Source organism: Gavia stellata, chromosome 5 (genome assembly GCF_030936135.1).
Source record: "Gavia stellata isolate bGavSte3 chromosome 5, bGavSte3.hap2, whole genome shotgun sequence".
In the NCBI taxonomy this organism is placed as follows: domain Eukaryota; kingdom Metazoa; phylum Chordata; class Aves; order Gaviiformes; family Gaviidae; genus Gavia; species Gavia stellata.
The window spans coordinates 56,985,281-57,007,544 of NC_082598.1; the positions used below are offsets into that span (position 1 = coordinate 56,985,281).

The 22,264-nt window shown below is 41.7% G+C and overlaps 1 protein-coding gene across 1 annotated transcript in view; it reads left to right on the forward strand.

Annotated features, from left to right (window-relative positions):
- ARHGEF38 (Rho guanine nucleotide exchange factor 38) overlaps nt 1–21,882 on the forward strand; it is a 35,464-nt gene extending 13,582 nt beyond the window's left edge. Inside the window, exons 4-14 of the mRNA XM_009813366.2 lie at nt 3,333–3,480; nt 6,277–6,294; nt 10,663–10,862; nt 11,379–11,512; nt 13,179–13,283; nt 14,477–14,599; nt 17,029–17,349; nt 18,950–19,090; nt 20,280–20,478; nt 20,660–20,919; nt 21,697–21,882. Coding sequence (XP_009811668.2) covers nt 3,333–3,480; nt 6,277–6,294; nt 10,663–10,862; nt 11,379–11,512; nt 13,179–13,283; nt 14,477–14,599; nt 17,029–17,349; nt 18,950–19,090; nt 20,280–20,478; nt 20,660–20,919; nt 21,697–21,882 — 1,835 coding nt within the window. The remainder of the gene's footprint in view (nt 1–3,332; nt 3,481–6,276; nt 6,295–10,662; nt 10,863–11,378; nt 11,513–13,178; nt 13,284–14,476; nt 14,600–17,028; nt 17,350–18,949; nt 19,091–20,279; nt 20,479–20,659; nt 20,920–21,696) is intronic.
- The last annotated feature ends 382 nt before the right edge of the window (nt 21,883–22,264 follow it).

The window sequence follows — 22,264 nt, forward strand, 5'->3', positions numbered from 1 at the left end:
AAGCTGTAATTGATACGGAGTTTGTGGGAATCCGTGCAGGAACGTCTGTAGGGATCGTGGGTATTTTCAGCAAACGGATTGCCCCTGGCTATGTCACAACAGTCACACGTTCTGCAGGTCAGGCCATGAATGTTAAGACTGTGATCTATTCACTTGACATTCTGGCACAGCTGGAGAGATTTAAGAAGTTACCACTCATCAGCTCTCCCATAACTGCATCTTTGATGCACAGGCAGTAGGTGATCCACCTTACGGGATCAGGTGAGAATTCTTAATTTGCTTCAGTGCAAAGTCAGCCAGTTTAGTTTAAAAAAACTTCCAGCCACAATTCAGAGGTCAGAGAGATTCTTTCTTCCCTAAACTGACCATCTACCACAGGTAACATGTTATAGAAAGGACCCCTCTTCTCGCAAATAATGGAGTAAAAAATTATCAGTTGCCATTTGACTAAGAAACAGGACATTAAAACATATGATGCCTGGGAAAAGTATTAATCCTAGCATGTCTCAATCTGGTATGCCAAGGCAACAGCTTAACGTAGTTTGATGCGACTGTGTTGTTTGGCGGTATTTCAATAAAAGTGCATCATGATGAGTCATACCCTTAATAAGCAATGTTCTATTCTAGCAGGAAGTGCCTTTCTCACAGCCAAGAGAATCATCCTTTTAGTTCCCTGCCACATCCAGAAGTAAAGACAAACAATTTCATCCATCTATTAGGGTGTATTTCTCCAGAATCAGACAAAGAACCATGAAAACATACGGGATTGTGGATCACAAAGTTCACTAAATTATGGGAGTGAAAAAGATGGCAAGTAAGGTGCGAGATGTTCTTCCAAAGGCTGAGACAAAAGCAGGGAGAATCATTGCATCACTATAAGCAATAAGTTAGTAAGTTTGCTCCACCACACAGCCAAGGCATGGGAGATGAGGAGTACTGAGAGATTGGCTTCAAAAGCCCTCTCCTAATCTGAGCTAAAATGCTAATGTAGACAGGCCTTTTGTGGTGCTTGGTCTTCTGATGCTAAATGCCACTGAGGTTAAATACCCTTTCTAGTTCTCTCCTGTATTTTTGCTGCCCTCTGTTCTGGATACTGTATGTGGAAGAATATGAAGACTTAGTAACCTTACCCTGGCTTTTAGCTATTAGACCCCTTCTTCCTCCCTCTCCCGCTGCTCTCACACAGGCAGCACCACTGAAAGCCACAGGGAGAAACTGGTTCTGTCACTCAAGCCTTCCCCCTAGGATTTTCTCTTTGAGACTGATGACCACCACACTTAAGAAATGGCATCAGGCAGATTTGGATCTGTTAGAGTGTGCAAAAGACTCAGTATTTTTAAACTTGTGCCCAAATACAATGTGGTTTTGGCCCATAAAGCAAGCTCCTACAGTGATATGCCCAAAGCTCATCTGATTCAGTCCATATGGCTCAGAACCAAGAAGGATTTTAGGCTTAAGAAATCCGTCTGCTTTTAAAAGGCCCCATCCGTGAAATCAGCACATAATTTTTCTCATCATTGAGCATCAGTGAAAGTATCTGTCATTGTGGCACAATACATCAGTGAACAGATCTTGCTCATCTCTTTCATTCTGGAGAAGAGAATGATAATTTCCAGCCTCTAGTATGTGCTGAAATAAGCTGTAAGTCTATAGCTTGCTTTTTTGCTACTGAAAACATAACCTCACTTGAGGGCTTAGCATAGTACGGGCTGTGCTAAGCACTTGAGCTCCGCTTAAAGTTAGTGAAAACTGTGAGAGCTCAGCATCTCTAAGAGTCAGGCACCAAGGGAGCAGGATCAAGAGAGAGCTTATTAAGGTTTCCCCTTACACGGCTGTCTATTAAAGGCCTGTATAGAGAGTTCAGGGGAAAGTCAGGATGCAATGTGTGTTGGTAGCGGTAGCCATCAGCATTAGCATTAAGCACAAGACAGAGAAGTCAGCTAAAGAGCATTTAGCTATAGGATGCCGGTGCTTTTCTGACTGTGGCCTTACAGTAACTAAAATGAATTCGTGTGGTCTTAGCTCTGTCATTGTTGTTCCTTTATTCGCACCTTGAAACCAACGTGCATTAGACAGCCCAGTTAACCTTCGCTGCTAGGGGAAAAAATCCAGAGCTGTGTTACTGTGGTAACTGAATCATTTTTCACTTTAAGACGGAGCAGTTCAATGCAATGTATTATGAAACAGCCCACTCCGGTCAGGATGAAACATGCAGGATGCCTGACAGCTTGGCGCTCACTCCGTGAATGAAAAGAGAGCTCCCAATTAATGTGCCGTTCGGCTTTTAACTTTCATAATCATTGCTAGAACTCAACAGAAATGTTTATAAAACATTGGACTGGTTGCCACATAGATGCAATTTTCAGTACATGCCCGAGACAGGAGTTTTCACCATTGCTATTGTTTATTATATGCATTTCCAAGGACGCTGATCAGGGTGCTGCTATGTCCTAAGTAAGAACCAAATGAATATCTCAGCAGAAGAGATGAAGGATGCCTTCTCTGCTCAGATAATATTTCTTACATACACAGAAATCAACACAGGAGTTTTAGGCTGAGAGAATTAGGCACCAGAATCAAATGGGAAATGGGTGCAGGACTACTTTAGTGCCTCTAAAATTCCCAACTGTTCTTTGGGGAAAAATGGTGGTGTAGAGGCCTGGAAATGGAAATATTTTCCCCTTTCAGTTGTATATAAATCCAAATACTATACAAAAATGGCTGTAATCGACGGTGGTTTTATTTAATTAGGGGAGGGGTGGAGGTTGTTCCTCTGTCACGTGAAGAAAAATCTCTATTCTAGGCCATAACAATTGCCATTTCAGGATTTTGAAAAACAGATAAAAGTGAAATGGCTAATGGGAGATGGAGTCATTATTCCTCTTATAACCCATTTAAGTTCATATTCAGTTGAAAAAAAAGTCAAAAGGAAAATTAGCAGGCTTACATTCATCCCTCCTGCCAGCCCATCACACAAAAATGGTCTCCCCTTAACAGTTAAGCTCTCCTGTGTGGTTTCCACTGAAGGGGCATTAAGCTGGGGAAGTGAATTAGGGGGCTGTGGATGATGGGGTGCGGGGTGCAGAGATTTCATGCCTTTTCCTGAGGGAATTTTTGTGCATTAACACTGATATAATGGTGCCTGGCTATGACAAAGATGAGCAGCTGAGAAATACATGTAATAAATAATGCACATAAACATGCGAGATCGTTTCTAAGGGAAGTAAAGTGGAAGCCAGCCTTTTTAGCTCACGGCTAATGTGATGGAATAATAAAACTCCTTCTGAGATGCTGTTGTCTAGCTTGACACGCTTTGTTTTTCTCCTTAACAGGGGAAGTGTTCTTGCAGATTAAAGGCCCACTAGAAGACACGTATAAAATCTACTGCTATCGCCACAATGATGCACACACCATGCTGGAATCCTATGAAAAGGATGAAGAACTGAAGCAGCATTTAAGACACTGTGTACAGTCCTTAAAGTAAGATCTTTTCAAATGATGATTTCCATCCATAGTCAGTTGCCTGGCAGGGAACATTTTAAATGGATGTAGATGAAAGGTCCCCTGTAAATCCGGAGTTTTATGAGGCTTGCTGGGAGCTCTGGCTTATGCTGCTTTCATGAAAAGATGACAAGCCAGGGGCCATGATTAGATTTCTTTCTCTCTAAGATGGCCAAAAATAGCGCAAGAAAGGTTGCTCTTCCCTTAGCTTCAGTGCCCCATACTGGCAAAAAAAATGCTGCATCATATCATGGGCTATTGGGAACACCTTGCCCAGCTCCTAGGAAACATGCTGCCCCTGTCTTCAGCAATCCTGTTGCTTGAATTAAAATGGCCTATAATGGTGCTATTCACACGCACTGGTGTTTCTGGGCCCCTATTGCAAGCCCCCAGGGATCTGGAGCGGCTGTGTGGTGCTGGAGAGAGCGCTCCTCTTCCCACTTGTAAATCCCCTTGCCCCCTCACTTTCCCGGAGGAAGCTGTCAGGAGGGAACGCATCACGGTCCTCCAGGTCAGAGGTCTAGCTCCAGCTCCAGGAAAGGCCCATGCTGCATGCTTGTAGCAGAGATGTAAAGCTATTACATATAACAGAGCGTGCATCAGCAACAGATACTTCAACCACACCCCACTTAGTGATCAGTCTGCAGAGATGTGTTAAGACTTAGGAGATGGGAAGTATGTCCAAGTGAAACCTGGAAAGAGTGGTGGAAGAAAATATTAGCAACATTAAAAGAGAAATGTTCACTTTGAAGACAGGTTATGTTGAAAATAAAGCTTATTTTGTGCAACATGTCCATTTATTAAATACATAACAAAGTATCTGTGCAGGGTAGTTTGGCTTTAGCTACTACCCTGGAAGTTGAAAGAAACAGATTTTCATATAAACTCAGGCTTTCAGGCAAACGGATGGCCAGGTATCTCCCCTAAGGGGGTGTTTTAGTTGCTGATGCCTACAATATTATTTTCTGGCTAATCAAGAGAAGCAGCTATTGTCATTCACTCATCCCTACTACCGAGGCAAGGGGACATGGAAGGAAATAAAGATAAAAGATAGCCTCCACATACATGCTAGGGTGGATGCTGCCACTTGAATTCCAGAGCCAGCAAGAGGAGCTCCTGTTCCAACATCACAGCTGGGATTTGTGAAGAGAACGGATATTCTGTGCTGAGCCATTGTAGCCTTGGCTAGCAGAAAGTGACAAAGCCTTGCTCACAATGAAGGCTTGTTTTGTCTTGTCTTTCCTGATTAGCCTTTAAACAGGAACCATCAAAAAAAGCACTGGTGCATGTACACTACGTTGTGCTTTTCCCCGGTGCCTAAAGATTGTAGCCAATTCAAATATTAAGACCTGAAAGTGCACACTCAAATGCAGAGCTGTGGTCACCTAAACCTGTTACTACTGATTAGAGAATACTTGCCCTAGGAAGAAAATTAAGCAGCATTTTTACCAAATAAGTTATAAGCTGTTTTCCACTGTGAGACATAATAAATGCAGGGCTGGTGACGACTATTCTTGAAAAATGTTTAGTTCTTAAATAATTATTTTTTTCCTTGGAAAGAATATTGTTCCATTTTTTTAAAATTAAAATGGGCTAATGTTACTAGGGGCTTCTGTTCCTCAGCTGAGTAATATCTGCCATGTGAAAAACAACTTCTCTATCAGGAGCAATTTGAGAGTGGCACTCTGCACATCCGTACAGACAAATCAGATTTAATTAGCCATGCTGAGATTCCTATTCCTCCTGTTGACTGAAGAGGAGAAATTCCATCCCAAAATGTAGGTGTCTGCCTTGGAGACATGTGCAAATCCAAATTCTGTGGAGTCCCATGTTTCAGCAGCGATTATGCAAACTGGGGACGTTGTTTGCTAGCTTAGCCAAAAAAATGCAGCTGGTAAAAATGAAAGGATGCTGGCAACTACCTGCTCTGCTTTCAGCCTGAAGTAGCTTGGTCAACTATTACAGGGGCAGAAGGGGTGTCATAAGCACAAAAAGTGCTGACAGTGCAGAAGCAATGAAAGTGCCAGCTTCCAGATGCTCAGTTAGGCACCGGTGGGCAAGGAGGTAAGAGTGCAGGCAGTCAGAAAGTGGTGGCTGACGATGTGATGTCAGGAAAGCCTAACGCAGAGATGGAGCGACATTTTGGTTCCCTTGTGTTTGAGTGAATTCATACCATAAGGAAAATAGTCTATGCACATGTTTGCATGTTTCCAAATTATAATTGTACATCCCTGCTGCTTTCAGTGCATGTATCAACACCATCCTGTCTGAAGAGGTTTCAGTTGATGCGTAGCCTACAAAAAACTTAACAGCTTCATTGATTCTATATCCTAAAAAGCTGAAAGGTATTCTTTCTCATTTAGAAATACATTTCTGTTTAAAGACAGTAGACAGGAATGTATGTAAAGTGTAAGAATGACATGTTCAATTTTACCTTTTGTATTAAGGACTTCATGTTACTGTTGTTAGTACAGTGACCCAAACTTCCTTCTCTAACAGTGTTAGGACAAGGCTGGGTCTTACAGCCAAAGCCAGGTTTCTGACAATCCTTTCTCATTTGGGGCTGTCCTTTCAAAAGGATATAGGGCCAGATTCACCGGTACCCTCTGGCTGTTTTGTGCAGTTCTGCTGACACATAGCAGCCATAAACCTAAGTTAACTGGCCAGTTACGGCTGCTCTGTGTCACTGAAGTGTATCTGAGAATCTGGCCCCTGATCTGTATAAATCCTTTTAGAAGGAATCTAATATATGTTTTGTTTTCTTCTCTTTTGCAGAAAGATATATGAGGAAGAGTAAGTACTATGCCTTTCTTACATGTAAAATAATCTTTAAAGTATCTTTAATTTATCTTCAGTATGCTTAAAACTGTATGTGTGGAAATTTTAAGAACATAAGCCTTTTGTGTCGGTATAACCCACAGATTTTTCCAGGACATATGTGATAAAGACTCTCAGTTTTAATTTCCCTAAGCCTGTCTAGTTTTCTAATTACCACTGCACTAGCTTTGCAGTATCTTTCAAAACTTGTGGTTTATGAAGCTACTTAATTTGGTTGCCAATTCATTCGGAGCCCTTTATTATCACCTCGCTGTCTTATAAATGTGCTTTGAGAGCTCTGAGGTCCGCAAGAGTGGTTGTCAACAACATAGTGTCAGTCTTTGAAATCCAGACCCTCTGAAATAATTTTGCATAAGCTGCTGTAGATCTGCTACAATACATGTTAGGTTCACAGGTAAAGCTATTTCTAAGGTGACGACCCCTTCGGTAGCCCGATAGGAGAAGTCCACCTTAGGATCTTCCCTCTGACAGTGACTGGAAGAACATCAGAAAAGAACAAGCTCATTGCAACACTTTGCCAAAATACTCACCTAGCCACCATTAACTTGTGGTTAAGGGCCTTCTGTGCCAAATGTGTCACCTTTGAAAAGCTGTAAAGGAGAGTTTATCACAGCTGCAGTTTCTGGACATCCAGCAGGTTGATATCAATGAAATGCAGCCTCTCCTGAAGTTACCTGCAGGGAGATGTCAGAGGAGGGGTTAGCTGAACTGAAGAAAATTATTACAACCCCAGCCAGAAATGTTAAAAGAGAGAAAAGAGGAGCAAGCATGCTCTATATTGGTAAGATGGGAAAACCTGTGAAGTCAGAGAATTTGTTAATCAGTCAGTCGATCGCATGTCATAAATAAGATCAGTGCAAAATACACTTCGAAGGGTTTTCATGCTTTAGTCTGTGATAGGAAGTAGTTTTTCTGCATTTTGTTTTGATAAGGGACATTCTTGTATACGCCTGTCTCCCAAGGAGTGGGGCTCCCAGAGGAACAAAATATCCACAGAGTCACAATAAGATCATGTGAGACAGCAATGCATATAGAAATGCAAGACAGGCTGCTCTGCCTTGCGTAACCCTACCAGAAATGAATGCCTAGTTTTCTCCTTCAAACAGTTTCTAGTGGAGCATAGGATACAACTCACTTTCTGAGTTTAAACTGGCTTTTATAAAGCTGTGCAGAGTGCAATGAGCCAGGTTTAGCTGCGGGACCCTCCCTGAGTTTGGCTACCTCGCACGGTGTGGTGGCGTTTGCCTTCCCCGCTGACCGGCAGGGCACTCAGAAATGCCATCACCTGCAACTCAGCTGAGAGGTGACAGAGTCTCAGCAGCCCTTGGGCAGGACCGCGCCCAAAAATCTGGTTAACGTTAACTGGAAAATACTCACCCCAAACGGTCTGTGATGTTGCTGCTCCCAGATTGCTTTTCATTCAAGCATGATCAAGAAAACAATTACATAAATACCAGACAGTGCTGCCCTTTGCTAGCAGTCTGATAGGTTAAATTCTGCTTCGCTTAACAACTGTGCAGCCTCAGCAAATTCCCTGGGTTTGCATGAGAGTCTTATGGCACAGTGAATTATTTGCCCTGCGTGTCTTGTACTAAAATGAACTCAGGCACGGTAAACCATGAAGCCTGAGACTTTAAGTCGTGCTGCAGCCTATGATGCACGCACACCATTTCAAAACTGCCAAGCTGAACATGACACCGGCCTCAGCGCTGCTGTACCATACTGGCTGTCGTGTTTGCCACCGGACCTGGTTGCTGGGTAATGAGAGCAAATGAAGAGGAATCCTGAATCGCCTGTCTTTGCATAGCTCACCGCCATGTGTTTTTTAAACAGGCGGGAATCCTTCTGCATTTGTGATTTTGTTTTTTTGGGAGGAGGGAGGAAGGGCATGCTGTGAAGCTCACTGTAGTTAAGCCAGCTGCATTTTCTGCAGAGCTACGGTAATAATTTGCGATGAGATTAGTACAGCTACATATGACCTAGAGTACTTGCTAATAACATGGGGGGGAAGGCTGAAGTAGCATCACAAATGAATTATCAACTTAATTTTCTGCACAATAGATGTCACAAGCCGTTACTCGCCTGTTTTGGTTGCGTGGCAAGGCCATGTCCTGCCCGGCGGCCGGGTGAGTCCTAACTGGGCGCATTGCAAGCGGGACTCCGTCCAGGGAGAGTGCCTATCATCAGCTAATCTTGCTAGGGAGAATTAGATCAGTTGAACTCTGTGGCATTTAGTGCCCCAGGGAGTCATTATCTTATAACAAACCTACTATCTCTCGAACCATATTGCAAGACTGTGTCATGCAGATATGTGAACAGAGGGCTGTTTATCACTTGGGCAGCTGTCCAAAGTGCAACTATATAACGAGAAGACACTTGAAGATTTTTCCATTCATGAGGCAGCTTTTATATATTTGCATTCATGGGGCTTTTCAGAGAAAACAATAACAATTTAAGATTTTTTTTTTCATTATTGCTGCCAGAAGCTGAAAGAAGGGAAAATAGCTCTTTATATTTAATGTAGGATACAGGGGAAATGAGGGGGATTGAAATGATGAGAAGGTTTGGGGACATCAAGAAGCCTTAAAAGGCATCTACTGTTAATTTTTTTCATGCAGAACTTTTTTACAGATAATGCCTGTGCGAGGGAGATGGTTTAAATATGCAGATGTCTCTTCTCAAAGGCATTCAAATTGTTAGTTAATTAGCCAGCAGTAAGGATTGGCTCTTGTACTTTTTATACATATAAAAGTGGGAATGAAAGCTGCTTTTTTTTCTGTTTTACTCTTCCTGCTGCACAAAACAATAGATGTCAGCCTGCAAAACCAAGTGGCTGTTCCCTGTTTTTTGTACTTTCCTTCTACATTGTGTTATTCCATCTTTCCATATGCAGAAATCCTTCTCCGCCTAGCATTAACTCTTGCATCGTTAATGTCAAACAACCTTCTCCCCTCCAAAGCAGCCTTTTCGGGCATGCAAATGGAAAGCTTGCTTTGCTTTACTGCCCTTCATGCTGTTACCAACAGCTGATGCTCAGTTTCAAAGGGGAGGTCTGTGAGTCACAGGTAGTTTGTACCAGCACTGGTGCTAGAGCGTTGCCTGGTTTGCTCAGGAGCGTGCAGTAACGAGGAAAGACAATGGACATGTCTGTCCTGCTGCTGGAGCCTCAGCAATGGCTGGCCCTGGCCCTTGGGCTTGGCCACCTGGTGTTACCTACTCCGGGGAGACCCCATGTTTCTACCAGCCATGTGGAAGGTAATGAAGGCACGTGTGGCTTGGTCCTGCCCTTCCCCGTTTTTTTCCCAGGCTGTTGTGGCGACCTGCAAACTGGACGGCCTCTCCCCTTCAAACCTAGAAAGTGTGAGCAAAGGCTTTTGCCTGGCGTGGGGCTGGAGCATGCATTCAGCTGACTGGTAACTCCCTTGCATGGGGGCCAGAGAGCTCGGGTGCCTGGGGAAGCTGCTCTGCTGCCGAGCCAGTGGGGATAGAGCCTGGAGCCGCAGAGCGTCCCCGTGCCTGTGCTAGAAGCTGTCTTTCCTACCCTCATCCTTCTGCCACCCTTGGCAGCTGCCTGCTTTGCCTTTGTGTAAGGTGACTTCCAGCAGGTAGGATCAAGCCTGGGTGAACATCCTGTATGTTCAGCCTTCCCCCAGGCCAGATCTGGTACCCTTTGGAAGCTCAGGCATTGTTAGAAATAACCTACTGACAGCCAGCAAAGAAAAACCACAGCTAAAAGACAGTAAAGCTTAAGGGTCACCATGGTGAGTTGAGAGACGTTATGAGAAGGGATGCAGCCCTGAACGGGCAGCCCAGTGACTTGCAGCAGGGAGATGTTGCAATTTTAAGCCTGAGGGGCCAGAGCAGGATGTAATAGCCCCACTCACATGTGTTTCTCAACCTTCCTGTTATTTGTTCTTCCACCTACATCTCTCTTCCTGGGTGTTGTGGTGTGTAAGTTGTACTACATGCACCCTCAGACTGAGTGGGACAGTTTCAGAGGTAATGTCTCAGCAAGAGTCTGGTAGGTTGATGAAAATACAGAAAACTCAGACCCAGTGTCTATTTCTCATTGAGGGGGCGAGAGGAAGGTTTCGTTTACAACAGCCCCTGTTCCCTGACAGATGTATCTTATTTTTTTACTTAAGTGGTAATTGCACTTCTATTACTCAGTGCAAAGCACTGCTCTGGTTTTGATATTTTCTGTAGTTGAAAGCTCGACTGAAGGATATAAAAGGCAGCAGCTTCAATGACTAGACAAATAATAAGTTTTTGTCTTCAAGGAGTTTCTCCTTATGTGACAAATTTTTTTAATATAAATTATAGAGGAAAGCCAAATCTAATGGACATGGGATCCCTGATGATCAAACCAGTACAACGGGTGATGAAATATCCCTTGTTACTCTGTGAACTCTTGAATTCAACTCCTGCTTTTCACCCTGACCACAAGGTGCTACAAGACGCCCTTTTTGCTATGAAAAACATTAATGTGAACATCAATGAACTTAAAAGGAGGAAAGATTTAGGTAAGAAAAAGGCACAGTAAGTTCTTCTGTCTTTGTAGGTTTGGGCTGGCAATTACAAGAGATGTTTCAACTTCAGTCATATCACTACAACAGTTTTGGCTGGTGCTACCCAAGTCGTGCAATACGTTGGGTTTCAAGAAAGTAACAGATGCCTTAATGACACTTGTCCTCAGCCAGCTATGTTATCTGACTGGCAGCTCCAGAAATACGAAAATGATGAAAGAATTCACGTTATATCCATGTTCATTGTCTGTAATGCAGCTGCAAACACTGATAATAATTAAGATGCAGTGATAGCAATATTTCTTATAGACTTGCCACGTTGAAGCCCTAACTTCACTCTTCCCAAGGGTAGCGTTGACAACAGGGTTTTCATCATCTCAAGCATTTTCATACAAGATTACAGCAAGTGACATCAAAGTGTCTGCTCTCAAATGGTTTCATATTTGTGTGCCTGTCCCTGTGAAAAGCCCTGCGAATACAAATTATTAGCGTCATGAAATTCTCTGTCTGCAGTGCTGAAGTATAAGAGGAACGATGATGATGAAACCCTTAAAGAAAAGTTTTCCCGACTGAATATCCACTCCATTAGCAAGAAATCCAAGAGGGTCACCAGTCATCTGAAAATACTGACCGGGGGAGAACCTCAGGTACTTACTCATCCAACTGCAGATTTGCATTGACAGCTTCAGTTCTGCTTTTGCACTGGGCATTTTTTAAATCATGTTGGAAATGGAGTCTGTGGTGTTGCTTTTTTTTCTGCATCATTTATAAAGTCATTTTCTGACTGTCACAGAAGACAGGAAAGATCTTTGTGATTGAAATAGAAAATAATGTAATGTGTTCTCCACCTTTTCCTTTTTTATCTAAGAGTTTCTCAAACTTCTGATCTTCAGCAGAGAGGAAGTGACTGGTAGTTTTGTGCAACTCAGCCTGAGATCAGCGCTTTGCGCATAGACTGGCAAAGGTTATTGTCAGTGCTGAGGACGTGTTCAGTCTGTCTTGCTCCGCATCGTAACGTTCACGTTCTGAACCCACCAAGAAAGATGCATGATACTTCTGATTAGGAAAGGCCATGGGGTTTGCCTCTACATGTGTAAGGACCTGGAACCGTCAAAACTACCAGAGGCAAAAATCCCTGTGATAAGTCCAATGGGTGTTGGGTGGCCCAAAATAAAATGTTCCTTCATAATTTCGAGGTTGTAATTCAAAACCTAGCAGGATAAACATTTTCAGGAAAGCTTAAATCTAAATCTCAAAGAAAATCAATTACAACTGACCTTGAAAATGATATTCAGTGCACCTCACTGCATGAGATGGCTGATTATACAAGGTCACTTGCCTTTCTAGATGTGACTTTACAAGATACGTGCCGTTTTTTCCTGTTTTGTTTTTTATCAGTGGTTTCCCCCTTTCTCTGACGCAAACTACCCACATTTACTTTTTCTGTTCATTTATTTGTACAGTGGAAATTTTTGTATTCAGAATGGGACACCAGCAAGGCTATAAAATCAGAGAAAACCAGGGAATTAAATTTGATTAAGAGAAGATGTGATTTTTCTTTTTTTTTCTTTAGAAGCTTCTGTTTTATGGGTTTTTGGGTTTGTTTTTTAATTAAGCTTAAAACATTTGAGAATCATTTTAGAATCAGGATACATCTGTTAAAGATTCAGCCCTCTCTCCTGCTTAATTAGACTAAGAAAGTTCCCAATTCGCATCTCTGAAACACGCTGTGACCCTTACAGCAAGACCACTGAAAACAAGACTTCAGAATTCTCAAATTCCTCAAGCAAAGGGTAGGCAGAAAGAAACGTGTTTTTTCAGCTAGCATAAAAAAGTAATACAAGCCTATTTCCAGCTGCTGAGGTTTCTAGCTGAGGGGCTGGCATTGCTCTAGAGGTAAGAGCTCCACCTACAGCCTGCCTGGGAGAAATCTCCCCATCACCCACAAATAAACACCCAGGGAATTAATGCCATGGCATAAAAATATCTCACAATTTTCACCATTGCTTCCGCAAATGGAGCAACAATATACAGAAAATGAAGAGGTTTATTGGCACACGTAGGTGCGCTTGTAAGAAAGCAACTCCCTGCTTCCACAAGGATTAAAAATTAAATTCTCTGTCATGTTGCCCTGTGCCTTTGACTTTTCTTGGATTAAAACTGGAGCTTGGGAGAATTAGGGGCCGATTTGTTCTGTTTTCTAAGGGAGGAGTTCAGGGAAGGTCTGGGATTTTTCCAGCAGCGCTCTGGACGTTTCTTTCATTAGCCAGGCTCTTTTGGGCTGCCAAATAACACAGCAAACATCTATTTTAGGTGAAAGATCACACTTTTAATAAGGAAGAAAAGTTGTTTCGAAGTTTAGAGAAGACTGTGAAATTGTGTGTGAAGAACATTTCACTCTCCTCACAACATCTACAGGTGGGTACAGGCCTTTTTGAAATCTGTGGCCACAAACCATGTCCATAACCAGTTTAACACACACTTCTGCCACTTGTTAGGCAACACCGAATTATTTATAAGCAGGCCTGCATATATCACAATATTGAATAAATGAGCTGTGCTGCTGCTGCATTACTGAGCCCATGGCAAAGTAGTTTTGAAGCCCACACTTCTGCCTTTTTCCCCTTACACAAGCAGGCTCTATAGAGACCCATGGGTGCAGTGCAGAAAAGAAGGTGCTGTTTGGTGGCACAGTTGTGACTTTCAATCACTGCGTGAAGCTGTCATAAGGGTCATGCACATCGGCCGCAGTGGAGCACCAACTGCTTCTCATTAAAAATGGAAGAACTGAGTTGCAGCCACCTGAATTAAAATGTTCTAAAATACGTATTTTGGATGTGAGGACTCCTTCCGTTATCCTGTTGCTAGGTTGTGTTGAGGGCTAGCATGAGAAGTACAGAGTGCTCAAGTGCTGTAAATGTCTTTGCTTTAATCCTCCTCTCTGAAGATGTGGGTTGGCTTGTAACTTATCAACTTTGCCCTCTCATGGACAACTTGCCAACCCTGTAGACAGCATGAGGCCCTTCAAAATGTAAGTGTGCCCAAACCGGACACGAAGGTTGTTTGAGAGGTAGGTAAGATCAATAGCCAGCTGGCCAGAGCTTATCACAAACGCACCTTGTTTGGTTCGGCAAACAGGCCAGTGAGCCCAGCCGACAAGGGTTGTTGCCTGGAATGGTGTTGACAGTTCCTTATCCAAACGGATGCACACTTCATTAAGATTAAAATTCAGAGTGAGTGAAATACACCACTGTAGTCCTACGTAGTCCTCCAAAAGAGGCCTTTGAGGGTGTGTGGATCTTGAGCTGGCTTCTTGCTCAGGAGTAGCTAACTTCCAGTGGGACATTCATTAGGTTGGGGCATAATTTTTTTCAGTTGAACATTAACAACTTGATTCTTAAATCGTTTACATTGAAAATAGGCAAAACACAGGAAAATGTTATCACCGTAAACAATCCCACAATGGCTGGAAACTGCACAGAAACTGCACAGGTGTCAGAGATGGAAAATATTTCTGATTCCATCAGTATTATTGCAGTATCTGCATGAGTGAATGCAGTATATTGAAACAGATCGTAATAGTTTCATCTTCCTACCATCTTCTCATTTAGGATTCTATACATCTGGCTGCACAGAATATAATTGGGCTTCAGGAAATCTTGCAAGACAAAGACAATGAAGTCAACAACTGTTTGAAAAAACGGAACAACGCTGCAGATCTCTGTGAAGACCTTGTGAGTTTATGCAATGTCCAGTGTTACACAGCTATCTGTATGTGTGAGAAAACAGGTGTATGTGACGCCTAAGACTAAGACAGAAAAGAGTGAAAAACCTTGGGAATCCATTGAGAAAGATGAGTGGTTTTTTTGGTTGAGTTTCTGTAAGAAATAAGATAAAATTCAGTGTAAGCGCACTGTGTTTTCCCTAGAAGAGCTAAAGAAAACTTCTCAAGCTAAATTCCTGGGTTTAAACTAAAATCTTCGTGCTAAATTTGCACATTTCACCTGAACTTCAGACAAGAGCAGCACATCTTTGCTTTGCTACTTTTATTACCAACACTTGCAGTTTTAGAGTGACTTTTTTGATCTTTGTTGTGCTCATGAACTATTAGCTCCTGGAATCATAGATCTGTGAAAAATCTCAGCTTTATTACCTTTTCATGAAAGTTACTGTCCTTCATATAGGGAAACCATGAAAACTCTGAATATAGCCCATAGGAATTAAAAAGCAATTAAAAGAAAAAGGTAATAGTTTTTCAACTAGTCTCTTGCTTTCGGGGTCCAAATGAACTCTAATGCCTGGCTCTACTAAGACAGACTAAAATGCCTCTTCAAAATGGGGCAGGCTGCTGCTTCAAATAGCTGCTCAAGCTGGAAAAATTCAAGAGGTGGAGGTTTTCTTATACTTTCCTAGGTTTGTGCTGACTAAAATATAGCCATTCAGTCCTTTCCAAAACACTGAAAACAGAGTCTGCCAAGAAACAGAAGGATCTTTGACAGACCACATCCTCCCAGATAATAACAGGGAAGTAAGATGTTGTATTTCCTTTCCCTTGAAGTTCCCACATTTGAAAAGAATCTCAAAAATTAATCTCAATAATCAGAAAGATATTTTCCATGTCTTTACAATGAATGAGTGCGTAAGTGCAGAAGAGTACCCCTCTATCATTGCAGTGGTAAATGTGTCCAGTATGGAAGATGCCCCCATATTCAGAAACATCAAAGAAAAGCAGAAGCAATTCCACAATAGATGGAACAGAAAACTTTTTTCCAGAAAAAATTTTGTAACACCTATTGGCTCATGACCCAGCTATTCTGAAGGCCTATATAATTTAAAAAAAAAAGAAATCTTAATCTTATTTAACTGTGGACATTGTTGTTAACCACATTAATTTCTACTTATTATCTATTTATTTCTGTGTCTTGGATTTACAAGATTACAGGGATTCTCTATCCTATGTATAAGTTTTTTTAAAAAAAACCTTTTGTCCTGATATTGCACGATGAGTAGATGTACTCACTGAACAACCCATAGTGTTCTTCACATGTTTTCCTGAAAGGGTATTAGCAATGGACATCTCAGCAATGGGCTCAGGTTAATTTTTTTTTCCTTTGTGCATTTGTCAATAATGAATACCTTCCTCTCATTATATTTTAGGGAAAATTTTAGGGCAGAAATCCACAATAGCCTCTTTTCCAGAAATCAGGTCCAGCAATTTGGAAAAATTTTCTTCTTAATGCATCAAAAATTGGCTCGCTAAACACAGCCTGTTTTTTCAGATGGAAATAAAGTAGGAACTATCTAGCCGGTGTACATCATCTTGGGCTTGGACGAGCATTTCTGGTGCTAAAATGGATCTGTCCTCAACTGTGGTGTGTTACAAAGGGTAGAGGGACAGCTGCTCTTTTATTCTCACATTCAACCCAACATCTTAATTCACATAGAACATCCAAGAGCTTTAATATGATGATGAGTTTCACTCACTACAAGCCTGTGCTGTATTTGAACAAGTGACTTACAAAAATAAATTTTATTTCATGCAATATTAATCCCTTGAGACAATTAAAGACTAATGGAAAAGTCTGAGAAAGACTTTGTTTTTTTACCAGGTGTCTAATTTTGTTGATTACTAGAGATAAAACCAATAAGCATAACATAATTTAATCAAATCAAGTGATTGTTTGTGTTTGCTTAAACAGGAATTGAGTTACAGCTGTTTCCACAGGAAAAAAAAAAAGCACACTTTGATAGCATTCAAGACTGCAAGACTGCCATTTAACAAGACCTCATTGCCTCTAGACTGCATATTGGCATGGGCCTTCCAATTATGGAAATCCCAGTTTTATTGGACCACTTCACCGATCCTTGCCCAGCTTTTTCTCAGTGGGAATACACTAAGGACAATACCGCAGGCTGCATGTTCCAAGGGACCATTACCTTTACCAGGCACTTTAAGCTGCAAAACTGTTACCTCTCCTTTGCAATGTTATGAAGGAGATTTTAGTTCATGCTAGACCTTGCTTGAAGGTGCCTCGGGCAGCAATGCTTTGTGAAGGGTAATAAACAGATTGCTTGATAGGCTGCCATCAGGCTTAACCTGTTAACTGGGTGTGAAGAACTATATGAATAAAGTAATAAGTAGGTCTGTTTTTTACCTTTCCAGATGGCTCAGCTGGACAAGCTCGTTTTGACTCCTCTCTCAGCACTACAAGCCTTGTTTTCAGGTCCACAGAAGCTCATCCAGAAGCGCTATGACAAGTTGTTGGACTACAACAGCTACCTTCAGAGGTCAACAGGAGAAGACCTTGACCTGGCAAAGAAAGACTATGAGGCTCTAAATGCACAGTTAGTGGAAGAACTTCAGGTATTCAACAGAGCAGCCAAGAAGATTGTGTTGAACTGCCTGCATTGCTTCATCACACTCCTCAGGAATATTATGTCTGCAGCACTTCAGTCAAATTCTGCTGTGGTGGTGCCTGTTCCAGTAAGTACCTTAGAAACAGGTGTAGCTCTGCCTTTATTTGTCTTTTTTCTTTCTGTATGATTTGGCTAGAGTTACAGGACACGTATCTACAAGCTACACTGATTTTGTTTGTTCTGCTAAGCACAGTCAGGTTTGGGTTTTTTTTTTCCTTGCAAGCTCAGCAAAGGTTAAGTTCTGAGCTTAAGTTTGTCAGGACTGGACTTTTCATCGAGAATGATCCTAATGCAGCTGTTCCAGCTGCTACCGTGATAGTAATGGCAAGAACATTACAGTAAGGCAAAAAGGGGGCAGCTGCTAGCATTTTAGTCTTTGTTTCTTAGCATCTACCCTGAGTAGCCCCGGAAACACAGGAAAAGAAATTCTAAGAAAGTACATGAACACTCCTGTTGCTGCTAGATCTGCAGAGTCACAGATGACTGCAGAAGAGAAGCAGGTTAGGAGATCTGATGAAATAATTTCTGTGAAAAACAAGTTGCTTTTAAAGCCAGATATGCTGCAGAAGCTCCTGCAGACATCTCTAGACAGTAAGGAATAGCTTTGTCTACGTTTGCATTTTCAGAAAGTTCAAATCATTTCACATATGTAGCCAAAAGTACCAAAGATGCCTGTCTGAGCTACACAGAAGTTCCTCCAGCCCACTCCACTCTTTCTGGGCACCATAATGATTACCTGAAGATTGAAGTTGAGAAATTATTCTTAATTTGTGTGAAAATCCTAGTATTTCAGTTTTGTTGTACTTTTGCCTAGAGGACTTGAACCCCCAGAGAAACACAGCTGTAACAATGCCTTCCGCACATCCAAATCCACTCACCTAAACCAGAGCAAGACTCTAGATAGGAAACACATTGTAGTGAGGCAATTCTGGAGTATTTCCTTCTATCAAGGCTTGAAAACAGCACTTTATAATCAGGGACAGCTGAGAAATTAAGAAAGCAAGGTCAGGATCAAAACATAGAGCTGTGCTGTTTAATGGGAAAATGAAGGCTTTTCCCACATGAAAAAATTGCATCCCTGTAATTTGACCATTTCATGTTTTGAAAGCTGTTGTATCAAGCATTGTTTTCTGTGAGGCTCTGCCTACAAAATTACCTTCTTTTTCCTGTTTACACCAGCAAATAAATTTGGGGTTAGGCATAGACCAAAAGCACTTATCCAATGCCACAGACAGAGCTTCAGCTTACCCAACGATTTTTAACCTGGTGGCAGCACCCAGTTGCACAAACACACAGGGTAAACTACTCCAAGCCTTACAGCACACTGGCCACTCTAATAGCTGCTGAGATGCACATTTGCATCTGAAAGCAGGTGGCTCAGTAGCATAAGTGCAAGGCTGTTCCTTTTCATCACTGTTTAGAATGATTTTTAATCATTTAACTTGAATTAGTATGTCTTTTAAATCTAATAGCAATCATTAGAAACTTCCTTTAAGCAAGGACCTTTCTTTTCTTTCCATCTCATACCTAGCACACTATTTTCTGCAGAAAATAGCAGTAACTTGTCAGATTTCCTGACTCCTAGTGTTCAGCCCATTAAACCAAATCTGCTCTCTAATCTCCTTACCATTTTGTTCATGAGATCTAACCCACCTTTGTGTTTGCAGCTGTCTTCCTCAAGCATCTGTGAAGTGCAGAATCAGTTGATAGAGGAGGTTCACAAGCTGAATTTTGTAAAAGAAAACAGCAGTGCAACCTTTATTGAGAGAAAATTGAGCTTGGAAAAAAAGAAACCTGTCCCTTCTCCGGTGAGTACCATACATCCGAATTGTGTATGAAGCACCCTTTTTTGATTGCTTTTGAAACAAATCCATTTTTATGCCACCTAGAGGTTTGGGCTTGGTCTCTTCACTGGGACGCCGAATCAGGTTGTTGGAATGAAGGTGTTCCATTGACCAGTAACTTCTGAAGATTTTTCACTCTGTTTTCATGTTATTATCTTGAAAATCCATGTGATATTATCTCTGATTACCTTTAGGTCTTTAAGCACATGTGAAGTCTAAGGTTGTATATGTAAACTTCGATTACTTCTTTTGTTAAATACTCTTACAGTGCATCTTAGCCTTCTAATTCAGAGTATTTTTTTCCCTTTTCCTTAGCTGTGGTTATGTGTACCGGTGTTGACACAGTTATGCACACAGATACACCCCCACAGCAGAAGATTCAGAAAATCCACCAGGAAATCTGTGTCCCCTGGTTCCCACTCTTATCAGACATTTCCAGAGCTTTTAGGAGTCTAGTTTATAGTAAAATAAAAACTCAAGTGCAGATTTACAGGAGAAGCTGAGGAAGCTTTAGCATTTCTTTTAGCATCAGTAAGGCACATGTGCTCTTGCTTCTGTGGTTTGTTAAGATCACATTGATGTGCAACACCTCCTTCCCTGCCCTCTAACCAAACTCTGAGTGAATATGCTTCCTGCAGTTAATAGCACCTTGCCCTTATTTAGTGAGGTAATTTCACACAAAAAGCAGACTGTTTGGGTACCACTGATTTTTTTGCCTAATGCCTTATCATGCAAGTTGTTATGTGACCTTAGCACACCTCAGCTGATTTTTGGATTATGCTTTTTTGTGGTATTACATAGGAATTCAAAGATCATTGCTATGGAAAAACAATTAAGCAAGTGACAGTTCACATACAGAACACCGGCTCTTTGAGAGCAGAGGACAGACTAAGAGGTCTTTAATTAGTGAAATTCCTACATTTCTTTAAAATCTGCCCTTTATTGCTCACCTATTAATATAGCAGTTGGACAGGTCCTTGCTGCATATGCAAAGGAGATATGGTTGCATATAGCTGTGTAACTCACTCCTTGATTTGTGTGTAAAAATGCAGGGTCAGTTGCCACAGGCAGCATACACTGTTTTTTACGCATCCATGTTGCTTGAGAAACGGCCTCAGCGTTAGTCCCAGTGAATAGTTGTTTTGCTTTTCAGCTTGAATCCCCACGTCAAACAGAAGGCCAGAGGTCCAAGCTGTTGTCTACGTACAGCACAGAATTGCTATACCAAGCTAAGCGCAAGTGCAATGCCACGCAGGAATTTGATATTGATTTACATGAAGGAGAACTGGTGGCTGTTGTGGAGCAAAAGGACCCCTTCGGAAGTACGAGCAGATGGCTTGTTGACACAGGAAGTAAGTTCTCTGCACAAACATCCCAATAACAGCTTCCCTTTGGGATATTGATTTCTTTTCATTCTGGCTCCATCTGTTTGCCTCTGTCATACTGACAGCTGCATAAACCGGTTGGTTTTGAAATGGTTCTAGCAGTATTTTGCTGTTTGTTTTTTTTCTCTCTTTTTATTCTGGTGTCTAGCCCTCAAAGGGTATGTGTATTCCTCCTTCCTGAGGCCTTACAATCCAGCCAAAGCGCAGAAGGATGTAGCACAAAACAGCTTCGGTGATGACGATTTTGATAATATCAGCCTCTTTGTCTCTTCACGACCCACTACTGACAGCAGCACAAGAAGTCTGGGGCAGAAGAACAGTGACAGCAGCTCATCTCTTCACTTGTGCGAAAATCCCACAATTAATGGCACAGGGACTGATGCTTTTCAGGATATGGATGATCAGCATGTGAGTATGATACACACTGTGCCTGTCTTCTCATTGCTTCTATTTCAAATCTAGAATTATACTGCTTGTAATTTAAATGGTTTCCTTTTACGACGGCAAAGACTGGCACTAATCTGTCAGTATGACATGGGAATTCGTTATCCTCTGTCCTTCGCCTTTCTTAAACAGCTGTGAGGTAGGAAAAGATAATCAGTTAAACCATGAATCGCAGTTCTGTCTCACAGAAAACACACCGTTGCATTACCCCACCCCACATACAACGTCTCAAGGTTCTGCTATGGAGCACGAACCTGCAAAATAGCTCAGTTTGGGGGATTTTTCTGCTTACTGTTGACAAGAAAGCTGTGGCAATGCTGATCAGCAAGGCACAGAAGTGACCCATGTGCCACATTTGAGTACAGGAGCTTTAGGAAAGGTGATTCTCGCTGAGGAAACCTTGCTGGAAAATTCTCTGTCTATTCTGAGGCCATTTGGTATGACAGAAACAGGCACTTGGTGTGAGCTGAAAACCTTACTAGTGTAGTAAGGTGATGAGGTCTTGGAGCTTGGTTTGTTCCTCCCCATGCAGAATTCCCCAGATCCTTCAGTTTTACTTTTTATTTTGGCTCTGTTCATTGTAGTCTGTCTAGCAATTGCAAGCCATGTAGTTGTGTACTGGTTGGTGTAAGTTATTACAGATTTTCTGTATACAGAATTCATACTAATACACAATGACAAGGTAAGATGTGGCTACATTTCTGAATTCAGATTTTGGGTTTTGTGGTTTTCCTTTTTCAGACCTTCTATGCTGTTTACGCATTTCAAGCAAGAAATGATCAGGAACTCAGTCTTCAGGAGTACCAGAAGGTTAGGATACTTCGGTTTTCTGACCTGAGTGGCAATAAAGAATGGTGGCTAGCAGAAGCAAAAGGTCAGAAAGGATATGTACCATCTAATTATCTCGGGAAGATGACATACGCTTAGAAACAGAAAGGCCCATTGAGCCAGTTTTTCTGAAGTAGACAGAATAATCATCTATTACGGTTTGCAGCAAGCAAAGCAAACTCACAAGTGATTGACAGAAACCATGATATCTGGCACAGCACACAGATGATATTGAGAACCTCCATCCTACAAAAGCCATTGCAATGTCAAGACCTGAGGGAGGAAACATTTAACAGGAAGACTGATTCTGATTAACATCCTGAAGAGCTTGGGTTTTATTACCCCATAATTTTCTCTTTTGTCAAAGCATCCTACGTCAAAAGTCAACCTACAAGTACAAATCACAGCTAAAATTATGTTTTTCTTCCATGATATTTAGCAAATAATATTCAAGATGAAGAGAATTAGCCTTGAAAAAGGA